This window comes from Tamandua tetradactyla, chromosome 14 (genome assembly GCF_023851605.1).
Source record: "Tamandua tetradactyla isolate mTamTet1 chromosome 14, mTamTet1.pri, whole genome shotgun sequence".
NCBI lineage: Eukaryota > Metazoa > Chordata > Mammalia > Pilosa > Myrmecophagidae > Tamandua > Tamandua tetradactyla.
The window spans coordinates 82,523,561-82,546,727 of NC_135340.1; the positions used below are offsets into that span (position 1 = coordinate 82,523,561).

At 41.5% G+C, this 23,167-nt stretch overlaps 2 protein-coding genes across 13 annotated transcripts in view; one reads left to right on the forward strand and one right to left on the reverse strand.

Moving 5' to 3' along the window:
* The window catches only part of INTS14 (integrator complex subunit 14), a 66,975-nt gene extending 59,886 nt beyond the window's left edge, over positions 1 to 7,089 (reverse strand). For all 3 annotated transcript variants that reach the window (XM_077128264.1, XM_077128265.1, XM_077128263.1), the window contains exons 1-3: positions 6,976 to 7,089; positions 3,120 to 3,403; positions 1,902 to 2,009 (exon numbers count right to left, since the gene is read on the reverse strand). In XM_077128264.1, coding sequence (XP_076984379.1) covers positions 1,902 to 2,009; positions 3,120 to 3,341 — 330 coding nt within the window. In that variant the 5' untranslated portion in view covers positions 3,342 to 3,403; positions 6,976 to 7,089. The remainder of the gene's footprint in view (positions 1 to 1,901; positions 2,010 to 3,119; positions 3,404 to 6,975) is intronic.
* Positions 6,546 to 23,167, forward strand: part of SLC24A1 (solute carrier family 24 member 1) — a 45,031-nt gene continuing 28,409 nt past the window's right edge. The window contains exons 1-3 of one of the 10 annotated variants that reach the window (XM_077128259.1): positions 7,096 to 7,550; positions 8,767 to 8,851; positions 16,766 to 18,764. In XM_077128259.1, the coding sequence (XP_076984374.1) occupies positions 16,896 to 18,764 (1,869 nt within the window). In that variant the 5' untranslated portion in view covers positions 7,096 to 7,550; positions 8,767 to 8,851; positions 16,766 to 16,895. Of the gene's footprint in view, positions 6,650 to 7,095; positions 7,551 to 8,552; positions 8,852 to 15,509; positions 15,616 to 16,765; positions 18,765 to 19,452; positions 19,551 to 23,167 lie in introns of those variants that run through there. The other 9 variants (XM_077128258.1, XM_077128253.1, XM_077128257.1 and 6 more) reach the window with 9 other exon arrangements.

The window sequence follows — 23,167 nt, forward strand, 5'->3', positions numbered from 1 at the left end:
TGTTTTTTATTTAGAAATTAGGTATGGTTTAAGGTGATATGTATAGCTGCAAAGTTGACAAGGGGTGGTTTGTCATGATCAGGTTCATGTGTCAACTTGGCCAAGTGGTGGTACCTGTTTATCTGGTTGGGCAAGTGCTGGGCTATCTGTTGAGATGAGGACATTTCATAGAATTAAATCATGATCACGTCAGCTGCATCCACAGCTGATTCCATTTGTAATCAGCCAAGGGGAGTGTCTTCTGCAATGAGTGATGCTTAATCTAATCACTGGAAGGCTTTTAAGGAGAATTCAGAAGAGACAGGTTCTCTTTCCACTTCTGCTGGTAAGCCTCTCCTGTGGAGTTCACCTAGACCCTCCATTGGAATCTTCGGCTTCAGTCTGCCCTGCGGATTGCAGACTCAGTGTTCCCATGGTTACGTGAGAAACTTTTATAAATTTTATATTTTCAAGTGTTTCCTGTTGATTCTGCTTCTCTAGAGAACCCTAACACACTTTGCGAAAGCTATATCATTACACAATCATCTTAAAGAAACATGGCTACTGGAACACAGTTCTGCAGTTTCAGGCACTTCACTCTAGCCTCTCTAATACACTAAAAAGGAGATATCTATATAATGCATAAGAATAACCTCCAGGATAACCTCTTAACTCTTTTTGAAATCTCTCAGCCACTAACATTTTTTTTGGTCTCATTTCTCTCTTCCCCCTTTCAGTCAAGAAGGGTTTTCTCAGTCCCTTGATGCTGAGTCCTAGCTCATTTTAGGATTTCTGTCTCATGTTGCCAGGGAGGTTTATACCCCTGGGAGTCTTGTCCCATACAGAGAGGGGGAGGGCAGTGAGTTTGCTTGCCATGTTGGCTGAGAGATAGGCCACATCTGAGCAACAAAAGAGGTTCTCTTGGGGTGACTCGTAGGCCTAATTTTAAATAGGCCTAGCCTATCATTTGAGGGGATAAGTTTCATATGAACAAACCCCAAGATTGAGGGTTTGGCCTATTGATTTGGTTGTCTCCACTGCTTGAGAGAATATCAGACCTTCTCCAAATGGGGAAGTTGTATTTTCCCCCTTTCTCACCATTCCCCCAAGGGGACATTGCAAATACTTTTTCATTCACTGTTCAAATCACTCTGGGATTTATTGGGGCATCACTGTGGACAAACCTACAAAATCTCATGCCCTACTGAAGGGATATCACTGAATTCTGACTTTCAAAAATGTATGTATGATCTCTTTTTTCTTCTCATTTTAATATTTTTATTGTAAAAACTTAACATACAAACATTCTTGACATACAAACATTCCATACATGGTGTACAATCAATGGTTCACAATATCATCACATAGTTGTGTATTCACCACGATCATATGCATCACTCCAGCAAAGGAAAACAAAAAAAGAAAAACTCAAAATACCATACCCCTTGCCCCTCCCTCTCATTGACCACTCGTATTTTAATCTAGTCAATTTATTTTAACCTTTGTTCCCCCTATTATTAATGTTTTTATCCATGTTTTTTACTTATCTGTCCATACCCTAGATAAAAGGTGCATCAGACACAAGGTTTTTACAATCATGCAGTCACACTTCTGTATGGGCTTTGTATTATTTTTGTAAATGTCCTGTAAGTTTGAATGTATTTAAAAATAAAAAGTTAAAAAAAAAGGGTTCTGCAACAGAGGGTCAGTGGCAGAATTCTTGCTTGCCATGCCAGAGACCCAGGTTTGATTCCCAGAGCCTAGCCATGCCAAAAAAAAAAAAAAAAAAAGAGAGAGATCAATAGCCTATAATGTGGCTTGTGGAAATTACATGCATGCTGTGTCACAGCCTGAAGAAAACTTAAATACCTCAGTGGCTAATGATTTTAACTTAGCACAATTAAGAAAGAATTGATGTTTACCTGGCAAGGAATTGCACCACCCCATTCTTGCTGAACGATATTGCAAACGCCAACTAATGCAGATTCCAAGCAGGTTTTGTCATAATCGTCCATGTTACTTAGTGCTTCCTGGTTGAATAAAAGAAAAAACTGCTCACTATTCTTTACTGTTTTAATTCATTATTAAAAAAAATTTAAATTGTTCAAAGCATGAATGTTACACAGGGGAAGTTATGTTTCTGAGAGCTCAAAATTATAGGTTTTTTTAAAGAAAAACAGTAAAACAGATTCCATCAACTATAAGGGGTAATTAAAAGAGTCTCTCTTTGTCTTTTTATCAGGTGAGAGTAAAGAGTCTACTAACTTCATATCTTTATAAGCAGACCTTGAAAGAAATAATAAACATGAAGAATTGAAAAATATATCACAAAATAATACAAAATTTATTGAGTACTAACTATATCCTAAACACTATTCTAGGCATTTTACATGCATTTAATCATCACAGCAACCCTTTAAGACAAGGATTATTAATCTTAATTTTAAAATGGTCTTAACTATCATGCTGGACTACTCTTATAGTAATCATCTAAATTTTTGGACTGCTGAACACCAAATATCCTTAGATCAATTTACTCACTTATCAGAAATTCAGTTTAATTTTTAAAAAAGTTTTGAGTCACTTAAAAGATGTGAGTTATTAAAAGGAATGATTTAACAAAATTTATTACTTATATTTAAAAAATCAAACTACATTGATTTCAGATTTCTAAACTGCCTAACAATAATTAAGCTGTTCAATTCATTTTAACAAAGATTTATTGACTTTTCACTATGGGCAAAGGACTGTGTTTGGCACCACTGGAGATATTAATGATTTAAAGATGTCAGAAAGTACATTCTTTGGCATATCAAAGAGAAACATCTTAGGAAGATAACACTTTCCAATTGAAGTTTTAAAAAAAATTATAATTTCTTGGCATCTTTCCACAGAGAATTCCAGAAAGCCAAGAGAAGAAAACAAGGCAACAACCCACAGCTTTAACTCATAGCTCTATCAAAGAAAAACATAAGACCTACTAGTTGTGTATTCTCGTTTTATAGCTACACTTAGATATTAAGTAATTGTAGACTTATTAAATAATTCCAAGTTCTAAATATTCAGCACATTATGACCACACTATTTTCCTCCCCATAAATTCAGGCTCCGTACAAATAATACCTCATTCCTTTTTGTACCTGTAGGGTGTTATAATCTCTTGTGAAGGGGACCATCAGCTCCCAGAGTGATGAAAAAACCACCAAGGCTGTAAACTCAAGCTTATAATTTGTGGCCATGTGCTCAAACAACATCGTCAAACCATGGGCTGCCAGATGTTTGCGCTGATATTCCTCGGACCCCTCGACAGACACAGGCCGGGTCATGGAGAGTGATACGTCCATTACCACCACTGTTGGCATGATGAGAATGATCCCAGAGTTTCCGATCAGAATGCAGACAGAGAGCTATAAATGGATAAATGCTGTAGAAAATAAATATAAATAGGGCTTACACTTCATGGAGAGAAAAGAGTATTTTTTTCTCCCCAAATTTTCTGGAATGAGTGGGGTAAACCCCATTTAAGGTAAATTGGGGAAAAATCTGCAGAGAATTCAGCAGGAAAACAAGAAAGCAGCTTAGTTCGCTGTAAGGACCACTCCTAGAATCACTTACCAAATGGCCACAATCAAGGACCATACGAAGTGTTTCTATTTTTAAAAGATATTAAATCCAGGTGGCTCTTGACTTTCATACCTTTAACTTTTTTTTTTTTTTTTACACCAGTGTTCACAGAAGCTTTATTCACAATAGCCAAAATGTGGAAACAATCCAACTGTCTCTCAACAGATGAAGGGATAAGGAAAACGTATTATATACATTTAATGGTCATACCTTTAACTTTTATACAACTTAATATAATAGATACTCCTACATCACCTCTCCCACACTTAATTTAGTAAAGACTTCTAGTTGTCTTAGGTGGTGCTATTTGACAATCAGCTGTTCTTATTTTGTACCATCACAATCTTAAAACAGTAGCATTTGCAAAGTGCTTTATTATTTTGTTGCTTTGTGCCCTTGTTTTATCAAAATGAATACAAAATACAAAAATGAAAGGGCTGTTAAGGTGATAATCCAAAGTTGGAAGCATGTCAAAAACAACAAACTGTCACCTTCGGTAGTAGACTCACTGGCCATCAACCAGCCAACAGTGCTTTAATAGTGAAAGAAAAGAACAAATTAAAGACTCTCAGGAGATTATATCCAAAAGCCAAAATGTAAAAACAGAAGGAACAAAAAGTTCTTTAAAATTATAGATCAAGAAATGGCATGAGGAAAACATTCCTTGTGCACAAAAAGAAAAGTTCACAGATACACAGAATAGCTCATGGAAATACAGCTGACTGCTATTCCATTAGTAAGCAAACTATAGTCTACTGACACAAAGAAATATCATATGGCTATTTAAAATGACACGTAGATAGAAGTATTATATATTTTTAAGTGAAAAAAGCAAGTCACAGAATTGTATGTATACACTGATTAGTAAGTCACAATTATATGTACAATTAGAAAAGACTTTAGATATAAACAGTTTGAAAATTTAACGTTCACTAATTTATTTCATGGCATATACTTCAAAACACTCAACAGTGACCTGATCGCTTGTTTTAATTTATTGTCCACTTACAGATGCATAATATTCTTAAATTCCCTTTCTAAGTAGGCTATTAGGAACTCTGAAAATATTGGCTCATGGAAACAATGTTTTAAATGGGGGTTAAGCTCTCAGGTCAAGTAGAAAGACTTTATCACATAATGGCATGAAATAAATTTCAAACACAGTAATGATTCATGTATTCAACATCAATAAAGATTAAACCTGAGATATAAATTACTTTTCCAAACTCCTTTATTAATCAGTATGCACAAAACATAATTTACCCTCTAATTTGACTTGGCATCATCATTTGAAACAATACTGTGCAGTACGCTGCTGCCCTGCTATTTTACTTTACACCAGCATTTCTCCAAATATGCAAAGCATATTGCAGAAGGCAGTCCAAAAAAAAAAAGAGTTCAAGCTTTATTAAAGTCTGGGATGTTCTATAACAACAACGAATTCAGTTTAATTTGCTAATCCATGTTTCCCATTTAATCCTTCTCTATACAGCTCCTATTAAAATCCCATGAAGCAAGTGTTGTTAAAATGTATAAGGAAACGCTGCTTTATATTCAATGGATTCAGGCTGTTGTGCTCTTGTTCTGGTGCCTCCTTTTTATGATTAATATTAGACCATCTGATTGCATTGTACTTTTCTCAGTAATCCTTGGTAATCCTCCTACTCCTTTCTAATTTGCTGCTTCTAAGCTACTGTGGTCTGGAAAATAAGATAATCAATTTGTTAAAATTCTGTCCCAAGTCAAAGTTAACAGACTATGTGAGAATCATGAGTTTCTTCCCTGACTTTTGAACAACTAGAGGTAAAATGCATGAGCTTAAGTGATCAACTCAGAACTATCTATTTTGTCTACTCAGTTCTTTTTATTTTCTTTCTGGGTTTCAGCAATGCTGTTCAAAAAGAAATGTCCCATAAAAACACTGGTCCTTCTCTACTATATTAAACCATGAGCACACTAAAGGCAGGGGATCATGTTGGAGACCAATGTCTCCTCCAAACCTATCACAGTAACTGGCACGTAGTAGGTGCTCAAAAAATATTTGATAATGATAAGTCAATTACCCACCAGAGATAAAATTAATTCTTTGGCAAATACATTATGAATTTTAACTCAGGACACCAGAAACATTTTCTCCTCTTCTCCTCATTCAAGCAGAGAGAACAAAGACTCCTAATCCACTACTCAGGTATAATTTATCCAATTTCCATGGTTGCCCCATTCATGCATGCAAGCCTTTATTTTCCTGAAAGTTGGGCATGCAGGGAGGTACCGCTCTCATCACTAAGGAGAATGGAAAACAGGATACTCAGATTTAGATCAGGTATGAGAAAGTCTTTGCGCCCCATGAAATCTATGGGGTGACCACAGCTGGCCATCTTGCCTTCTTTGAAGATGTGTTTGTGGCTGGCTTTATCTACTGACTAGTGCATTCCTGTCCATCCCCAAACTCACCTCCTCAACAGTAGCAAAGTCTTTGGGAAAGCATTTTAATACTCAGGTTGCTGTTAAGCACAGAAATTAAGAAAAGAAACCGAATGTTCTCGAAGGATGATCCACTTAAGCAATCTGACAAAGAATCCCTGCCCACCTCAGTCCAGCAATTTTGTGAGAATACAGTATTATTGCTCACTTGAGTTGATACCCTCAAATCCCACTCCACACACATTTCCCATATACATGGTTATATGCAATGCTGCTCAGACAACTAGAGATCTTCTTTCTCAAGAACAGTCTACTCCTGATTTGACCTAAAATGCCAAGTCTCCATCAGCTACACAAATATATTTTCCCTGAAGGTAACAATTAGTACAATGATGAAGAACTGATTCTCAGCAGTTTCATTCACAATGCGTGATTCCACGTGACTGTTTAGAGAACAGTCGTGTCGGGGTCCTCGCCTACTCTTTAGCTTCTTTCCTGTCAGCTTAACTTCCCCCGCCCTGATGGACCTCTCCAGAGTTCTCAGAAACAACTTCATCTCTAACCCGCCAGCCTGCAACCACACAACCCGCTCTGCTTTGGGAAAGCAAATCCATCTGTGGATGTAGGTTTACCTTAAAATCTGTTTTTTTTTTTCTTTCTTTTAAAGAGAGGGCTGGAACTCTCTTATGGGAAGAGGGAGGCGCTGGCGGCCTGCGCAGGGTGCCGAAGTCGTGGTGTTTACGTACAGCTGGAGACCGGGAGCCACGAGATAGGGGCAGGCCGGGGAGCAGGGCCCGGGACTGGCGCCTCACGGGCGGCGCAGGGAAACCGCCGGGTCGGCGAGAAGGTCGGGCACTAGCTCCGCGCCGTTCCCCTCCCCAATCCCTCCGCCCGCAGCCCAAACGAGCAACCGAAGACAGCCCCAGGGACCCCGCCGCCACCACTCACCCGGTGCCCATCGCCGGCTGCAGTCCGTCATCATAAACCTTCCGCCTGCACGCCAAGGCCGGAACTAAGAGTCCGCGGACAAACGGGAACCCCGCGGCGCCGGGACTGTGCGCCGGGTTGGGGCGGGCTTAAAAGGCTGCGGGGTTCGGTGCGCTGGCCCGGCGGGGGCGCCAGGGGGCGCGCTTGCCGCGCCTCCTTCAACAGTAGTCTCTTGACGACCACCCCTCTCCTCAATGCCCTAGCTCGCTCAATGCCTGACTATATTTGCCCCTTTCCTCCCTCCACGCACAGCCCTCTATCCTTCCCCTATTCTCGGACTCTTTCCCCCATTTACCTCTGACCTCCCGCCCTCCCCACCTTGACCCTTGGGTCTCAGCTGGCCCTTTCACATTTCCGTCCCCTCACTCACCTGGACCTAACCCTAACCATGGGGTGTTTTTTTTGTGCCCCACCCCCATCCCCGTCAATCATCAGACCACCCCGCGCCGTCCTCCCCCCTGCCCCATCCTCTGAAGTAGATAGACGACTCTTCCTGCTCTTTTTAAACGATAATTTCTAGCTGAGGAGTACTGACAGTAAGTAGATATGTTTTGGCCGACCCCTGAGCCCAGCTTACTTGTCAAGACCTGACATCTTGGTCTCCTCAACCCAGAAGCTCCCTTCATCTCCTCACCCCTTCTTTAAAGGGGCAGGGGGAAAGTGCGGTTAGTTCCCCTTACCCCGGCCGGCCGACGTGTGCTGCTGAGGGATTTGCACTCAGGCCTTCCTGTCGGGCGGCGGGGGCCCCGCGTGTTACCTCTGGCCACCTGGCGTCCCCGGGGCAGCTTGTGCCTCAATGAGGTCTTTGAGGAGAAGAGGGGTGGCCTTCTTTCTGTAAGGTTTAGGAGGCGAAAGAGGGAAGAGGCGGACCAAAAAACCTTAGAGTGAGCGATTGCATTCCTGCGCTCCCGGGCAGAGCTCACAGAAGTCCAGGTCTGGTGCGGCGGTTTTTAAGCAAGGGGGTTAGGTGACGTCTAGAAGGGGCGGCAAGTTTTACACAGCTCGAGTCAGGGTGACCTTCCCTGTTCCCCCGACCTCACACTTTCCACGTAGTGAGCTAGGGAATGCCAGCTAGAGGTAGGCCTGAACGGTGCCAGCAGGCCCCTGGCTGGTTGTAGGTTCAAAGAACAACGTTGTGCCACACGGGTTACAAACGGGAGCAGAAAGACCACTTAGGCATTTGCTTCTTTTTCTTTTAGTTGGTAGGATGGGACGAAGTAGGGGGCGGGACAGGGAAGGAGGATGCTTTGAACCAAACAGCCCAGTCTGTCTGACTTTTCACAGCTTGTTCTGTGGGAGGGTCTGTTCTCCAGTTGCTGGAAGTTCTTTCCTGTCTCCTCCTTGTTCCGGAGGTGGTGGAGGACGACATGTCGGTCTCAGGGGTCTGCAGACTGCCCTGTTTGCTTCAGAACCTCTTTCCCAATTTGGCTAATGGCACCATCTCAAGACTTTGTTATGCTTGAGCAGGCACTGGGCTATAGTAAGTGAGGCTCCGCTGTAGCGGCTAATTTATAATTTCTAATTCTTACCCTAGTGAGAGGGATGTGGCCAAGACTATGTGGGTGGGAGAGTTGTCTCCTTACCCCTCATGGGATAATGCCATTAACCCCTCTGCCACAGGGTTACTGTTCATCTGGCACTTCCAACCCGTTCCATGGTCAGGTTTGTTATCATACCCAGCCCTAAAGCGTAAATGTATTTGTTTGTTGGTGGGTGATTAGATCTTGGTGACCTAGTTCTTCTGAATAACAGACTCTCAGGAGACTTGGTGAGCAAAAGGCCAATATAGTAAAATTGATTGGAACTGAGAAGAGGACTGTGTCACTCTGGGCAACTGGTAAGTGTTTTTGTTTTCTTGGTGAAATCTCATTAAAAATCAGAAGTTTGTTTAGTGAATATAAAATCAGAGAACATCTATCAGTTCAAAGAGTTAGAAGGTCTTAAAGGAGATTGCTTTCAAGCCATAGCTAGCTGATGAATTTCTCTTCTCCATTCAAGGCACCCTCAAAATTTGCATGTTTCCACACATACATTAAAGGAAATCAATTAATGTCTTCCTCTGCATGATCTCCTATCTCCTTTAGTTTTTCCTGCTTTGAATCAGTGTATAGTTGATGCAGAGTCTTTGAAAGACAGAGTGGCTTCATCCGGCCTAGGAGAGAAACAAAAGTGACAGAAATACCTTGCCACTCACCAAGAGCCAGGTGCTGGGGCACAGAGGGAGGTCCAGATATTCAAATCTCTTTGGGCACTGTTTAAAATTCAGATTCCCTTGCCCTGCCAACTGAATTGAAATTTCATGGGTTGGTGCCTGTGTTAAGTTCCCAAGGTTATTTTTCTTCTATAGAGATAAAGGGTTAGGACTGAGTGAGTGAGGAAAAGTAGAAGGGAAAGGAGCCCACATCCCTTTTCCACTTTTACCTCCCTTCTCATTCTCCACTTCATTCTTTAACCTACATCTTCCTTCCTACCTCTACTTGTCTGAGTCTTGCCCACTCCCAGATCATGCTTCTGAGCTCCGACCTATCTCCTTTCCCCCATTCTCAACCCCATTCCACTATTTTCACCGAAGTGGAAGTCCAGAGAACTCATAGATATGACCCTTCTCTCTCTCTTTCTCTCTCTCTCTTTTTTTATATACGTGGGCAGGCACCGGGAAGCGAACCCGGGTCCTCTGGCATGGCAGGCAAGCGTTCTTGCCTGCTGAGTCACCATGGCCCCCTTCTCTTTTTAAAAAATAAATTATTATGGAAATTTTCAAACATAGACAAAGACAGAGGGAACAACATAGTAAATCCCCATGGCCCCTTCACCCAACTTCAGTTGCTAACTTAATCCCCAGTCCTGTTTCATTTTTATACATACCCAATTCCTCCTCCCCAAATATTATTTTGATGCAGATCCCAGATATCAAAACATTTTATCCATAAATATTTTAGTATTTAAGAAGAACTCTTAAATAACCATAATTGCAATACCCTTGTCAAACTTAAAATGATTAACTATAAATCCTAAATATTATCCAATATCCAGTCAACTTTAAAATACCCAGCTGTCTCAGAAGTTTCATACATTTTTCTTTTTTTACATGTTGACTGTTTGAATCAGGATCCGAATAAGGTCCATACATTGCAATCTGTTGATACATCTTTGAGCCTCTTTTTTTAAGCAGCTTTATTGAGATGTAATTCACATACTGTATAATTCACCCATTTAAAGTATACAATTCAGTGGTTTTTAGTATATTCTCAGGGTTGAACAACCATCATCCCAGTTAATGTTGAACATTTTTGTTCTCCCAAAAAGAAACCTCTATCCTTTATTCATCATCCTTTAATGGTATGGATATATTATCACCCTTTGTTTATCTGTCCATCTGTTGATGGGTACTTAAGTTGTTTCCATCTTTAGGCTATTATGAATAACACTGCTTTGAACATTGATGTATCAATATCTGCTCTAGCCCCACTTTCACTTATTTTGGGTATACACCTAAGAGTGGAATTGCCAGGTCACGTGGAAATTCTATGTTTAAATTTTTTGAGGAATCCCCAAACTGTTTCCCACAGCGACTGCACCATTTTACATTCCTACCAGTAATGTATGGAATATTCCAAATTTTTCACATCCTCAACAAGACTTGCTGTTATCTGTCTTTTTTATTCTACCCGTAGTAGTACGTGTGAAGTGGTATATCACTGGATTTTGATTTGCAATTCCCTCATTGACTAGTGATGTTGAATATCTTTTCATGTGCTTGTTGGCCGTCTGTATATCTTCTTTGAAGAAATGTCACTGTAATTTTACATTGGTTGAGCAGCAAACTTTCCCATGTCCTGTTGAAGTTTTTTTAGCTTTTTATTTTGAAAAATTTTAAACTTACAAGACAGTTACAAAAATAATACAAGACCCATAAAGAGAACTCCAACATACCCCTAATCCCCTAGATACACAGATCCACCAATTTTAACATTTTGCCACGTTAGCCATATCATTCTTTTTAGCTATTCACCTCTCTCTCTGTCTGTTCATTTATCAATCAGTGTTCTGGGCACTTGAATGTAGGTTGTATGCATCATGCTCCTTGAACACTTAATACTGCCGTGTACATTTCCTAAGAACAAGGATATTCACTTTGGTAACCACCTTAAATGAGTTATCAAGTTTAGGCAATTTTGCATTAATAGAAAGCTTACAGTCTATATCCAGCGTTTTCATATGTTCCAGTAATGTCACTTTTCTCCTCCCTTGCTAGATCCTATCTAGAATCATGTACTAAATTTGTTATTGTTTCTTTAGTTGCTCTTTCTTTCTTTCTATTTTTTTAAATTGTGGGGACATGTGTATATAACATAACCTTTCCCATCTCGACTACTTGCAAGTGTACCATTCAATAGGAGTAATCACATTCACGATATTGTTGTTCCCTTACTACTTTTCATTGCAAACTTTCCTCTCTCCCTATACACCTATACGCATTATACATTAACTTGCCATTCCCTCTGCCCCCCACTCCTGGACACCTGTACTCTAATTTCTGTCTCTATGAGCTTACATATTTTCCTTGTAGTTACCCTGGGGGTTAAACTTAGACTCCTAAATCTATAACAATATCATGGCTTTGATGCCAACTTAACTTTAATAGTATATACAAACTATGTTCCTATATTCCTCCATGTCTCCATCTTTATGTAGTCCTTGTCATAAATGACATGTCTATATTATGAGTCCAAAACCACTGATTTATCATTTTATTTTATGCATTTGCCTTTTAGATCCTGTAGGAAGAAAAACATGGAGTTACAAACTGAAAATACAAGAGTACCTCCATTTACATTGATCTATGTCGTTACCCTCCCTGGAGATCTTTATTTCGCATGCAACTTCAGCCTATTGTCTGGTGTCCTTTCCTTTCAACTTGCAGAACTCTCTTCCACATCTCTCGTGGGGTTGATGTAGTGGTGATGAACTCCCTTAGCTGTTGTTCATTTGGGAATGTTGTAATCACTCCTTTGTTTTTGAAAGACAGTTTTGTTGACTATAGAATTCTTGGTTGGCATTTTTTTTTCTTTTGGTACTTAAATATGTCATCCCACTGCCTTCTTGCCTCTGTGGTTTCTGATGAGAAATTGGCACTTAATGTTATTGAGGCTTCCTTGCATGTTACATGTTGCTTCTCTTTTGCAGCTTTCAGAATCCTTTTTTCATCTTTAGCTTTTGACAGTTTGATTATAATATGCTATAGTATATTGGGGTTTATCCTGTTTTGAGTTTGTTGAGTGTCTTAGATGTGATATTCATATCTTTCATTAAATTTGGGAAATTTTCAGCCATTATTTCCTTGAGTAGTCTCTCTGACCCTTTCTCTCCTTCTCCTTTGGGGACTCCCACTATGAGTATATATGTAAGTGCTTTTCATGGTGTCATAAGGTTCCTCAGGCTTTGGTCACTTTTCTTCATTATTTTCTGTTTCTGTTCCTCTGATTGGATGACTTCAGCTGTCTTATCATCAAGTTCCCTAAGTGTTTCTTCTGCCAGTTCCAATCTGCTGTTGAACCCCTATAGGGAATTTTCTATTTCTGTTACTGTGGTCTTCAGCTCTATTTGATTCCTTTTCATAGCTTCCATTTCTCTATTGATATTCTCTTTGTGTTCATCTGTCATTTTCCTGATTTCCTTTAGTGCTCTGTCCATGTTTCCCTTTAGCTCTTTGAGCATATTTAGGACCATTTTCTTAAAGTCTTTGCCTGCTATGTCTGACTTCTGGTTTTCCTCATTGATGGTTTCTAATGCTGTAATCTGTTCCTTTGCCTGGACCATCACTTCCTCTTTCTTTATATGTTTTGTAACCTTTTGTTGAAACTTGGGCATTTTAATATTTTAGTGTGTTTTCACTGAAATTTAGAATATGAGGTGTCTATTCCTTAAATTTATATCCAACTAGTATTATGTCAGAGCTCTCCTTGAATGTCAGGACCTAACCAAAAGAAAAAGAAGGAAATAAAGAAAACATTTCCCAGTCTTTAATGGTCGACCTGTGCAAGTGCTCTCCTTCAGGGTATGTTCCGTACAGTGAGTTTAGAGAATGTTTCTAAGCCAAAGGATAGGAATCTCCCTGATCCTTTCTGTGCACGCTTATGTCTTGGGTATGTGCCTGTGACCCTAGGAATTTCTGCATTTGCATGGATATGAATGTCTCCTCTTCCCTAGGAAACAGGAAATAGTTTCCTTATGGTTCTAGACACAGCGCTGTAATTGCTACACCCAGCAATCTCTTGCCCCCAGCACCACAGCTTGACTGCCCTCTGTCAGGATTCTGTAGGAGAGCTCTTTGAGCTGCCCTCTATATACAGGTAAATTCTGAGATGGCAAGTCTCTCAGGCCACCACGTGAAAGATTGGGCCAGACATATATACTCCCAGTATGTGCATGAGGGTTACTCTGCTTCCTCTGGAATTGGGACCAGGGATCTGCATTGTGAGTACAGGCCAGTTCTGCCCCAAGCTGGTGAGGAATGGGAGAGGTGCCATCCAGGGGACTATGAAATCTTCTTGCTTTTTTCCTGATTCAGTGCTTGTCCAGTTACTGTAGTCCTTTTTTTTTTTTCTGGAAGTTTGAGAAAGATGTTTCTGCCAGTCTTGATGGTTGTTCAAAGTTTCTATCTTGTTGAATTTTTAAATGCACCGCAACCCCATGAGAATGAGACAGAAAAAACTATATTCACCCCCCAAGAGGCCAGATTACAGATTAGACATTAGAAGTAACTCCTTTGCAACAGTTATGAGAATAAGAAATTTCTTTTCTGGGCAGTCTCTTCTCCCCTGCTTTTTTAAAAAAATGCTGTGTGGTGGGGGTCACATTTCATTCTTTTTTTCCATGTGAGTATCCTGTTCTTGCAGCACCAGTGTTAAATTTGTTTGTTTGTTTTTGTTGGTTTGTTTGCTTTTTGGGAAATGCATGGGCCAGGAATTGAGACTTTTTTTTTGTATTGCAGAAATAATATTGTAACAACAGTAGAATTATTACAGAAAAAAAAGATTACTCATAATACTGCCTCACAAATTGTGTTCCTTTTTTCATTTCTCTGGGCCAGATTAAGGCTACCTTAGATAGTTGGCATGAGTAGGGAAGGAACTAGATCTGACTTTCCATGGAGCAGCATAAAGACAAGGGTGTGGTATCTAGCAGTCCCCCTCCCCAGGCTTCTAATATCCAGAGTTGGAAGAATAGCTCATCTGCAGGGTGGAAGCTTCTGCTGTGAGCTTCAGCAGAGGACCCGCACACCTTCCTACTGTTTACAGACTCCTTAGGGTGAAGTGGAAAAGGGTTGAGGGTGCTGAAGAATTACCTACTATTACTATGAACATAGCCCAAAACACCAGGCCATCCATGTACCTAGGAAGAAACAGAGGGGAGGGAGCAATTGGTAAACATCTGCAGAATGAGCTAATTGATTGAAATGGCTTCTAGGGTGATAGGGTTATGAGACCCCTACTGCCCCTCACTCCCACTTTAATCAGTTCCAAGTCATAGGCCTGAGACGCAGGAGACTCAGAGAGCTAGCTCCCCTTCCCTTTCCATCTTGGAAAGTCTCAGCCTGCTTTGGGATTTCCTTTAGGCTTAATAATTAAAATATATTTCTTATGTGAAATACTTTAAAGTTTGCAAAGTACTTTTCCCCCTCATTTAAATTTTGGTTTTCATATCCTCCCTACAAATAGGTAGGATAGGTATTATTATCCCTACACTTAACATTTCGGTTACATTTAGAATCACACAGCTAATACGTAGCAAGTACAGCTTACATGCTAACTGAGGTTTTCTGATCTCTTAAGCCCCAGACACTTTCTCTCTTCCCTCAGGTGTTCCATATCCTTCCAAGTCTTTCTGCCTCCTAAGCATGGAAAACCTGGACCACCTCCCATCCGCACAGCTTAGAAACAAGTTTAAGTTCACCTACTCCCCATTGACTCTGGGGGGTTTCCAGGTGGAAGGTCCACCCCCTCAGGCTCTGTCAGAGGCACTGGGACCCAGAACTTGTACGAGTCCTGATAAGCTTCTTATGGGAGGCAGGTATTAGCCGGGATTGAATATTCTTCCTCTGATATGCCCTTCAAACCCGACCCTGCCTTGAATTAGGATTCTGTAGGGAGCAGGGGGAGGAGAATGGAGAGTTCCTTGCTGGCCAGCTTCACATTCACCCTTTGAGACCCTGGATTCTGAAAAGTTTCCAGAAGTGAGAAGACAGCAGATGTCGAGGTTTAAAGGTAATTGGCATAAGTAAGTAGGAGGGCTCAGCTCAGCTCTGTTACATAACACAGGGACACGAGAAAGACTTTCCAAAGTCTCTTTAGCAGATTCACGGGGGGCTTCTTCAAGGTACTGAATTCATGGCAGGGGCAGGGTGGCTACAGGGAGAGAATGGAAAGAAAATTATAGGAATCAAGGTCAAAGAAGGAAGTTACTTTTGAACTTCCCCTTCTGCTGGTCCCTCTCTTGCTTTTTAAAGACAATTGCGTTTGCATGTCTGATTAATGTGGTGTCAAGAAGGTTGGGGAATGAGGAGACTCATCTGCTCTACTACTCTTCAGCTGTTTGACGGTGAGCAAGTCACTTCTCTCTTGACCTCATTTCTTCAAGTCTCAAAAAAGAAGGTGCACTAGAGAGTATGGTTTTATTAGAGGTTTATTAGAAGATGTTTAAGAAATTCACTTGGGCTGGGCATCAATGTCTTTCTTTAGAAAACAAGGGTCCTCTGAGGGCATTTTGTGCTCTTTCTTCCTCTCCTCATGTGAAACTAACCCCTGTGTGGCACTTGATACTGTAATAATGCTTTTCACTGGCCTTGTGTGTTTTTTGTACTCCTAGCTCATTCCTGTGACATAGGTATTGAAATTATTATTCCTGTTTTTAAATTAAATTTAAATTTAAAAATATTATAACATGCACATGATAAAGAGATCAAATTAAACAATAGGATATATATAGTGAAAAGTAAGTCTACCTTTGACCTCTAATCCTCAGTTTCCCTTCCCCAGTTGTGTCTTTTTTTGTATAATCAACATATATGCTATCATCTCACATTTCACAAATGAGCCACCAAGACTTAGCCTGGTCAGGGTGACATAGATGTAAGCAGCAGAGCTGGAAGTCCAGGCCTTTGACTCCTTCCCTCATGTTCCTCCCAGCATTTCACACTGTCTGGGAAACTCCATGACATTAGCTTTCAAAGTTTGCCCTCTCTGTTGATAATGTAGCATCAACATAGTAGGTCAATCCAAAAAAGCACAGGAAGCCTTAATGTCTTTGGCAATGCCTTCTACCTCTGCTCTTTTGATCTAAAGCTGGAAGTCATGCTTCCTACCTCCTTCCTGGCTTTGATAAGGTGAGATCTGTAACCTAGGATATGAACTACTGATGACTGAGCTCCTGGCAACTCAGGCTCAGAGCCTGAGTAGTGGCAGACCTTTTTTCAGGGAGCTCAGGAGGACTGGGAGGGCCCCACAGAGCACCTAGGGCCTAGCCCAGGAACCTGGACTGCTGATGTGCCTACACAGAAAGGGTGAATAGTGCAGAGGAACACTTGGTGTACTTTTTTCCCAAGAGTAGGCACTGCCTCGTGGAGCAGGAGCAGAGACAACTGTCCTCACCACAAAGGGGCTTCTGTCCTCACTTATTTCTCATGAGGGTGTGGTGGGTCCTTGCTATCCTCTTAAGGACAAATAATCTCTTTTTAAAATTTTTTCTTTAGGTTTGTGGATATCCCCTGGCTGGGCTTCATGGCAAAATCTTCCCTGATCACCACCCCAAATCCCAGAGCAGCCTCCATCTTTCCATGGACAGAATGAAAGGTCTTCTGTAACCAGACACAAACGGACACCATGAGGAAATTGATGAAGATGGGGTCGCAGGAGAGGCGGTTACTCCGACCAAAACGGCTTTGTTGGAATCGCCTCCTCTTCCTATTGGGAATATTGCTTATTGGTTCCACCTACCAGCACCTAAGGAGCCCCTTGGGTCTCCCTTCACTGTGGGCAGCAGTCTCTTCCCAACACCCTATAAAACTGACCAGCCGGGACCTCCCCAGTGAAGAGATGGTGATGATGAGCAGTGATCCTCTAAAAGCTAGGTCCAAAACGAAGAGTGAGACGCCAGTGCCCCAAGCCATAGAAGGCAAGGATGAAGCAACGCCTAGCCTAACAATGGAGAACACCCCCAGGACACCCAGAAGATTAGCCAACATCACTGCTGCAACACCCAAGAATGACTACAGCTCAACAGTAGCAGAACGCACAGAAACAGTAAAGGAACCCCCTCCAACCACACTAGAGAGAGGATTGCAATCCAACTCCCAAATTTCAGGTAGACAAACAGTCAAAAATTATACCCCAACAACACCCAGGGGAGAAAAAAAGAGCTACCACCTAACTCAAGCAAGGGGAAAGGTGAAGAAATACACCCCATCCCCATCTGTTGAAATGATAGATAATTATGCTCCATCCACTCTCATGACAATTAAAACAAGCCATGTGATCACCCCCAGGACAACAGTGAAAGACAGTGAAATTATGGCTACCCACAAAAGAGTGAAGACCAGCTCACACAAGAGAATTATGGAGAAAAACTCTTCAACTCCTCCCAAGGGAATGGCTGATAACACCCCAACTTCCCTGAGAAACGAAGTGGAAACTGTTATTTTGACTTCTACAAAGAGCATAGTAGAAAAGAACACCCTGAGTATCAGACAAGTGGAAAACAACAACTCAACCAACCCCTGGGAATCAGTGGGGAGGAAGAACCTGATAACTCCCCAGGAAGTAGGCCTGGGACATACCCCAGCCATCTCTGAGAGGCAAGTGACCGTCACCCCCAGGACAGCCAGCAGCTCAGCAGAAACTGCTGTTAGGACTCCCTCACTCAGAACCAGTGCGCCAATATCCTCAGCCACCTTCCGGGGATTGGCAATGAAACATTCTACAGCACCCGGCACTTCTGCAACCTCCAGGCCCAGGAAAAATGCAACTACCCAGGTCTGTCACTGTGTGGTTGTGGAACCAGCTCCAGCTGCGTCCACCATCCCCTCCCCCAGCTTGACCACCACCCTGCTACCAGAAGAATCCAATCCCCGCCCCACAGCACTGCCCCCCGGCTGGCCAGATCTGTACCCCAAGGCAGAATACCCTCCGGACCTGTTCAGTGTGGAAAAGCGGCGGCAGGGCTGGGTGCTGTTACATGTCTTTGGCATGATGTATATGTTTGTGGCCCTGGCCATTGTGTGTGATGAGTACTTTGTTCCGGCTCTGGGCGTCATTACAGACAAGCTCCAGATCTCTGAGGACGTGGCAGGTGCCACATTCATGGCTGCCGGAGGCTCTGCTCCGGAGCTCTTTACTTCCCTCATCGGCGTCTTCATCTCCCACAGCAATGTGGGCATTGGTACCATCGTGGGCTCTGCTGTGTTCAACATCCTCTTTGTCATTGGCACCTGTGCCCTCTGCTCCCGGGAGATCCTCAGCCTTACCTGGTGGCCCTTGTTCCGTGACACCTCCTTCTACATCTTTGACCTGATCATGCTCATCCTCTTCTTCCTGGACAGCCTCATTGCTTGGTGGGAGAGCCTGTTGCTGCTGCTGGCCTATGCCCTCTATGTGTTCACTATGAAGTGGAACAAGCAGTTGGAGCTCTGGGTGAAGGAGCAGCTCAGTTGGAGGCCAGTGGCCAAGGTCATGGCACTAAGGGAACTCGGCAAGGTAAGGATAGGCTGGCTCAGTCTACTCTAGCCCTTTTGGGGTGAAGGGATAAGAGGAAACCAAGGGTTGAAGGACAGAAAGTGCTGGGTCCAACCTCAAGAAACGGATGCTTTGGGTTCCCTTGCTACTCATTCAGCATTTATGAAGTACCTAGTCTTTGTGGGATACCATGCTGGAGTCTTTGCAAGTGTTACCTTAGTTCAACCCCCATCACCCTACTGAATGGTTATTATTATGATCCCCCATCAGCAGGAAAATAAACTGCAGCCTAAAGAAGTTAAACCACTTGCTCAAGGTCACACAGCAAACAGGGGGTGGAGCCAGAATTTGAACCCTGGTTAGTCTGACTGGAACTTTGGAAATGACATTTCAATTGAGCTTTGGAGAATGTCCAAGAATATATCAGAGAGGGGAAAAATGATCATCTGTTCCATGCGCATGGCATTTAGGCTTTATCTAACACCCTCACTTTCCTATAATCCTGTTTGTTCACATTCCAGCCTTGGAGGGTCTGGGTAGCTTGGATCGGGTCTGAGAAGGGAGAGACTTTTTTGTTTTCTCACTTGTTGTTGGTTTTTGTTTGTTTGTTTTTAAAAGTTGGGGGAGATGGGGGCTGTACTCATCCTGGGACTTTCCCCCAGCCCAGATATTTCTTTCCACGAAATTTTCTGTCCTCTTTGAAGGATTTTCCTGCTAAATTCGTTGGATGATTTGATAACGTGGAAGATGACATTAAATTGGGGAAGGAATCCCTGAGAAAGCTTGGATCTCTCCTGTTCCTTAAGAGTGAGTTTGGGCAAAAGTTGGTTCACAGTTTGCCCATTCCAGGTCTCAGAGAAGCCAATGGTGTGAGCAGAATTTTGCGTGCAAAGAGTGGAAGGACTTAACTACTTAATCCAAAGCAGTTTTGATGAGTGGACAGGATGGAGACGAACTCAGCAGCATGTCTGGGAGATACATGATACAAGGGAGAAGAGACATACTACCTTTAGAGCGTCTAAGATTCAAGTTCTGCCCTGAGCTTGAAATTGAGTCAGGCAACCTGGGTTTTAATATGATTCTGCCTCTAACTACTGTGTGACCTTAGACAAGTCCCTTTCCTTTTATGGGGAAATCTAATCATAAATGTCCTGCCCAGCTCCAACATGCTATGATAATGTCTTGTATTCAAGTGCATTTGGTTCTGGCAGTACCCAGCACAGTGGTTATTTGGTCAAGAGAGTTTCAGTTTTCTTATCTGCTCATAGCCCAGCAAGGAGAAATGTTCTGCCAGAGGTCGTAGAGCCAACAGGTGATGGAGCTGGAATGGGCTTAGAAAGGAGAGGGGCTCTCAGAGCATGATGCAATTTAATATGAGGAAACAGGGACCTCCCTCCTTATGAAGCTCTTAGGGCAGGCCTTGTTAGAGGATGGTCATGAAACCCTGGTACTGTCCTCTGAAAAAAATACCAAACACCTTTGCATACATTAGGCCAGCAGTTTTCAGAATGCCTGAGACTCACTTCCCCGTCCTTCTTAGTAATTCTACTTTTATTTAAACTCTAATAAGTATGAATTTTCAAATTTATCAGAGCTAGATCATCAAAGCAAAGCTTGTCAAGCGAATGAAGCATAATCATAATTTCAAAAAGAATTTGTAACCTACTTATGAGACTCTTCAAGGGTTTTAGTAGCTGTTGTTTGCCAACAAGTAAGTATGATGCTGATTATAACTCTTGTTCTTATCTGTTGGCTGAAACAAATCTAGTAAGATTTGTAGTTAATAACATCATTTTAAAAAAACATATTGAATTATCTGTCCTTGACTTTTTATACTTGAAATTAAATTATCTATAATGAAGACCGATCAAGACTTTCTGCCACTAACAGCTGTCTTAAAAAAATTAGTCGAGAGAACTTAAACAACTGTAGCTATTGAAAATGGTTTTAGAAACATCGATTTGGAGTTTCACTCCAAAATTTGGAGTTTCTTCTAGTAGTGGAAGAGCAGGAACTACCTTTGCTTGTATCTGTATGTCTGTGTTTGGCTGGTCAAGACCTATGATCCTGTTAGAGGGAGAGAAATGGTCCTGTACTTCATTAACAGACTGAGGGTAAGCCATTCTGTTTGGAATTCATCAAGCGATAATCTGAAAATCTACTCTTTGATCTAGGAAGATGCATTGGTGTTAGTTTTTTTTAATAACTTTTTAAATTGTATAGTATAACATATATATATATATATAAAGCAAAGAAGGAAAAAAGCAATAGTTTTTAAAGCACCCTTCAACAAGTAGTTACAGGACAGATCCTAGAGTTTGTCATGGGCTACCATACCGTCATCTCAGATTTTTCCTTCTAGCTGCTCTAGAACATTGGAGGCTAGAAGAATAACATTTATTTTATTTTTTATCATCACAATTGACTTTTTTTTCTGTTTTTGTGAAAAATAGCATATATTAAAAAAAGCAGTAAATTTCAAAGCATAGTGCAACAATTAGTTTAGAACAGGTTTCAGAGTTTGGTATGAGTTACAGTTCCACAATTTTAGGTTTTTACTTCTAGCTGCTCTAAGATTTAGAGACTAAAAGAAATACAAATATAATGGATTCAGCAGTCATACTTGTTTGTTGAACCCGACCTTCTCTGCATAACTCCACCATCACCTTTGATCTTTCTCCCACTCTTTGGGGGTATTTGGGCTATGGCCGTTCTAACTTTTTCATGTTGGAAGGGGCTGTCAATAATATGGGGTAGGGAGATGGAACTATCTGATGTTCTGGAGAGGCTGGGCCCTCTAGGTTTCAGGATTTATCTAGTCCAGGGACCTGGTGTTAGTATTAAGTGAATACATATAAGAGTCTGTATTCACCTCTGTAAATTATTTTACTTTAGCTATGAAGATGAGCCCATCTCACTTAAAACACTCACTCCGGGAGCACATGGTGGCACATTTACTTTCTGGTTCACACATTCAATCAGCCACTGCTCTAAATGTGAGAAGTCAGAAAAGAAGCAGGGCAAAGCCAGACAGAAAGGTCGGGAGCCAAGAAGCAGGTATTGGGGGTGGGTGGTCAGAGATGTAGCTGTGCAGGAGGTTTAGGCAGTGGAGAGAAAGGGGAGGCAGTGTAAGCCAGTGTCTTGGAGAGAAATAGGACCAGGAAAGACACCTGGGCCTCTCCCTTCTTCTGTTGCCAACCTCATGGTGCAGTGTGGAGGGAATAACCACAACATTAGGCCCATCATCATCACTAGATGGGGAAACAATCTTGTATCTTCCAAAGAACCTAGACTAGGATGTCTTCGCCCCTATATGGAGCCCCATAAGTATCTGGCTCAGTTTCCAGCTTAGAGAGAGAAAGGAGTCGGGAGATAACCCATACTTATGGAGGGCCTATCCTTACATACATTATCTCAACAATTTCTCTTTAAAAATCTTTGAGGAATAGATTATCTCCATTTTGCAGATGAGGAAACTGAGGCTTAAGCTGATTAACTCAGCGGAAGTTACAGAGCTAGTGGGTAGCCCTTACCACTGATTGATGAATCATTGTGTCCAGATTTTAACCCAGGTCCTGCTGCTAACTATCCCTGTTACTCTGAGCAAGTCAATGCAATTTAACAACCTTTATGGTTAAGTACTTAAGTGAAAAGTATGGAAAACAAAAAGTTTGTAGTTTCCAGCAAAAGAGATAAGCATAGGCAAAAGTAACTGTAATAAAGGGAGCACTATGAAAAGTGCTACAAAGTCACTTTGCTTTTGAGCAAGGCCCTAGATTGCTCAGCTCTAAAATGAATGGGATGAATTAGTGCAGGTGTTGCCAAACTTTTTCTGTAAAAGGCCAGATAATAAATATTTTAGGCTTTGTGGGCTGTACGATCTCTTTTGCAACCCCTCAACTCTGCCATGTGAAAACAGCTGACTGTCAGTAAAAAATGACTGGGAATGGCCATGTGGTATTTTACAAAGAACAACGTAACTTGCAGTTGTTCTCCTACCTGAACACCTGCATTTTATGGAGACATAAAAGCAGCAGAAAATTATTCATTTACTCATTCAGTATTCACCCAGCCAGTATCTGTGGAGTTTCTGAGCCAAGAACCTTTAACCTTACCTTTTATTCTGCTCTCAGTATCTAGAACCAGGATAAAGGTTTATTGGGAGTCATTCTAATCAGACTTTACTTAAGAGTATTTCCAGAAAAAAAAAATGACTTAGTATTAGACATAGGCATATAGTAACTATTTCAGAATCTGTCTTTTGACACTGGCCAAAAAAAAAATACACATACAAAAAACCAAACAAACAAAACAAATACACATACAATGTAATCTAAAATATTTCAGATGACATTGTCAAACTGACGTATATTGGTTTGAGGATATCTTTTTTGACCCTAGTAAGGAAATGTTTAAATATTTTT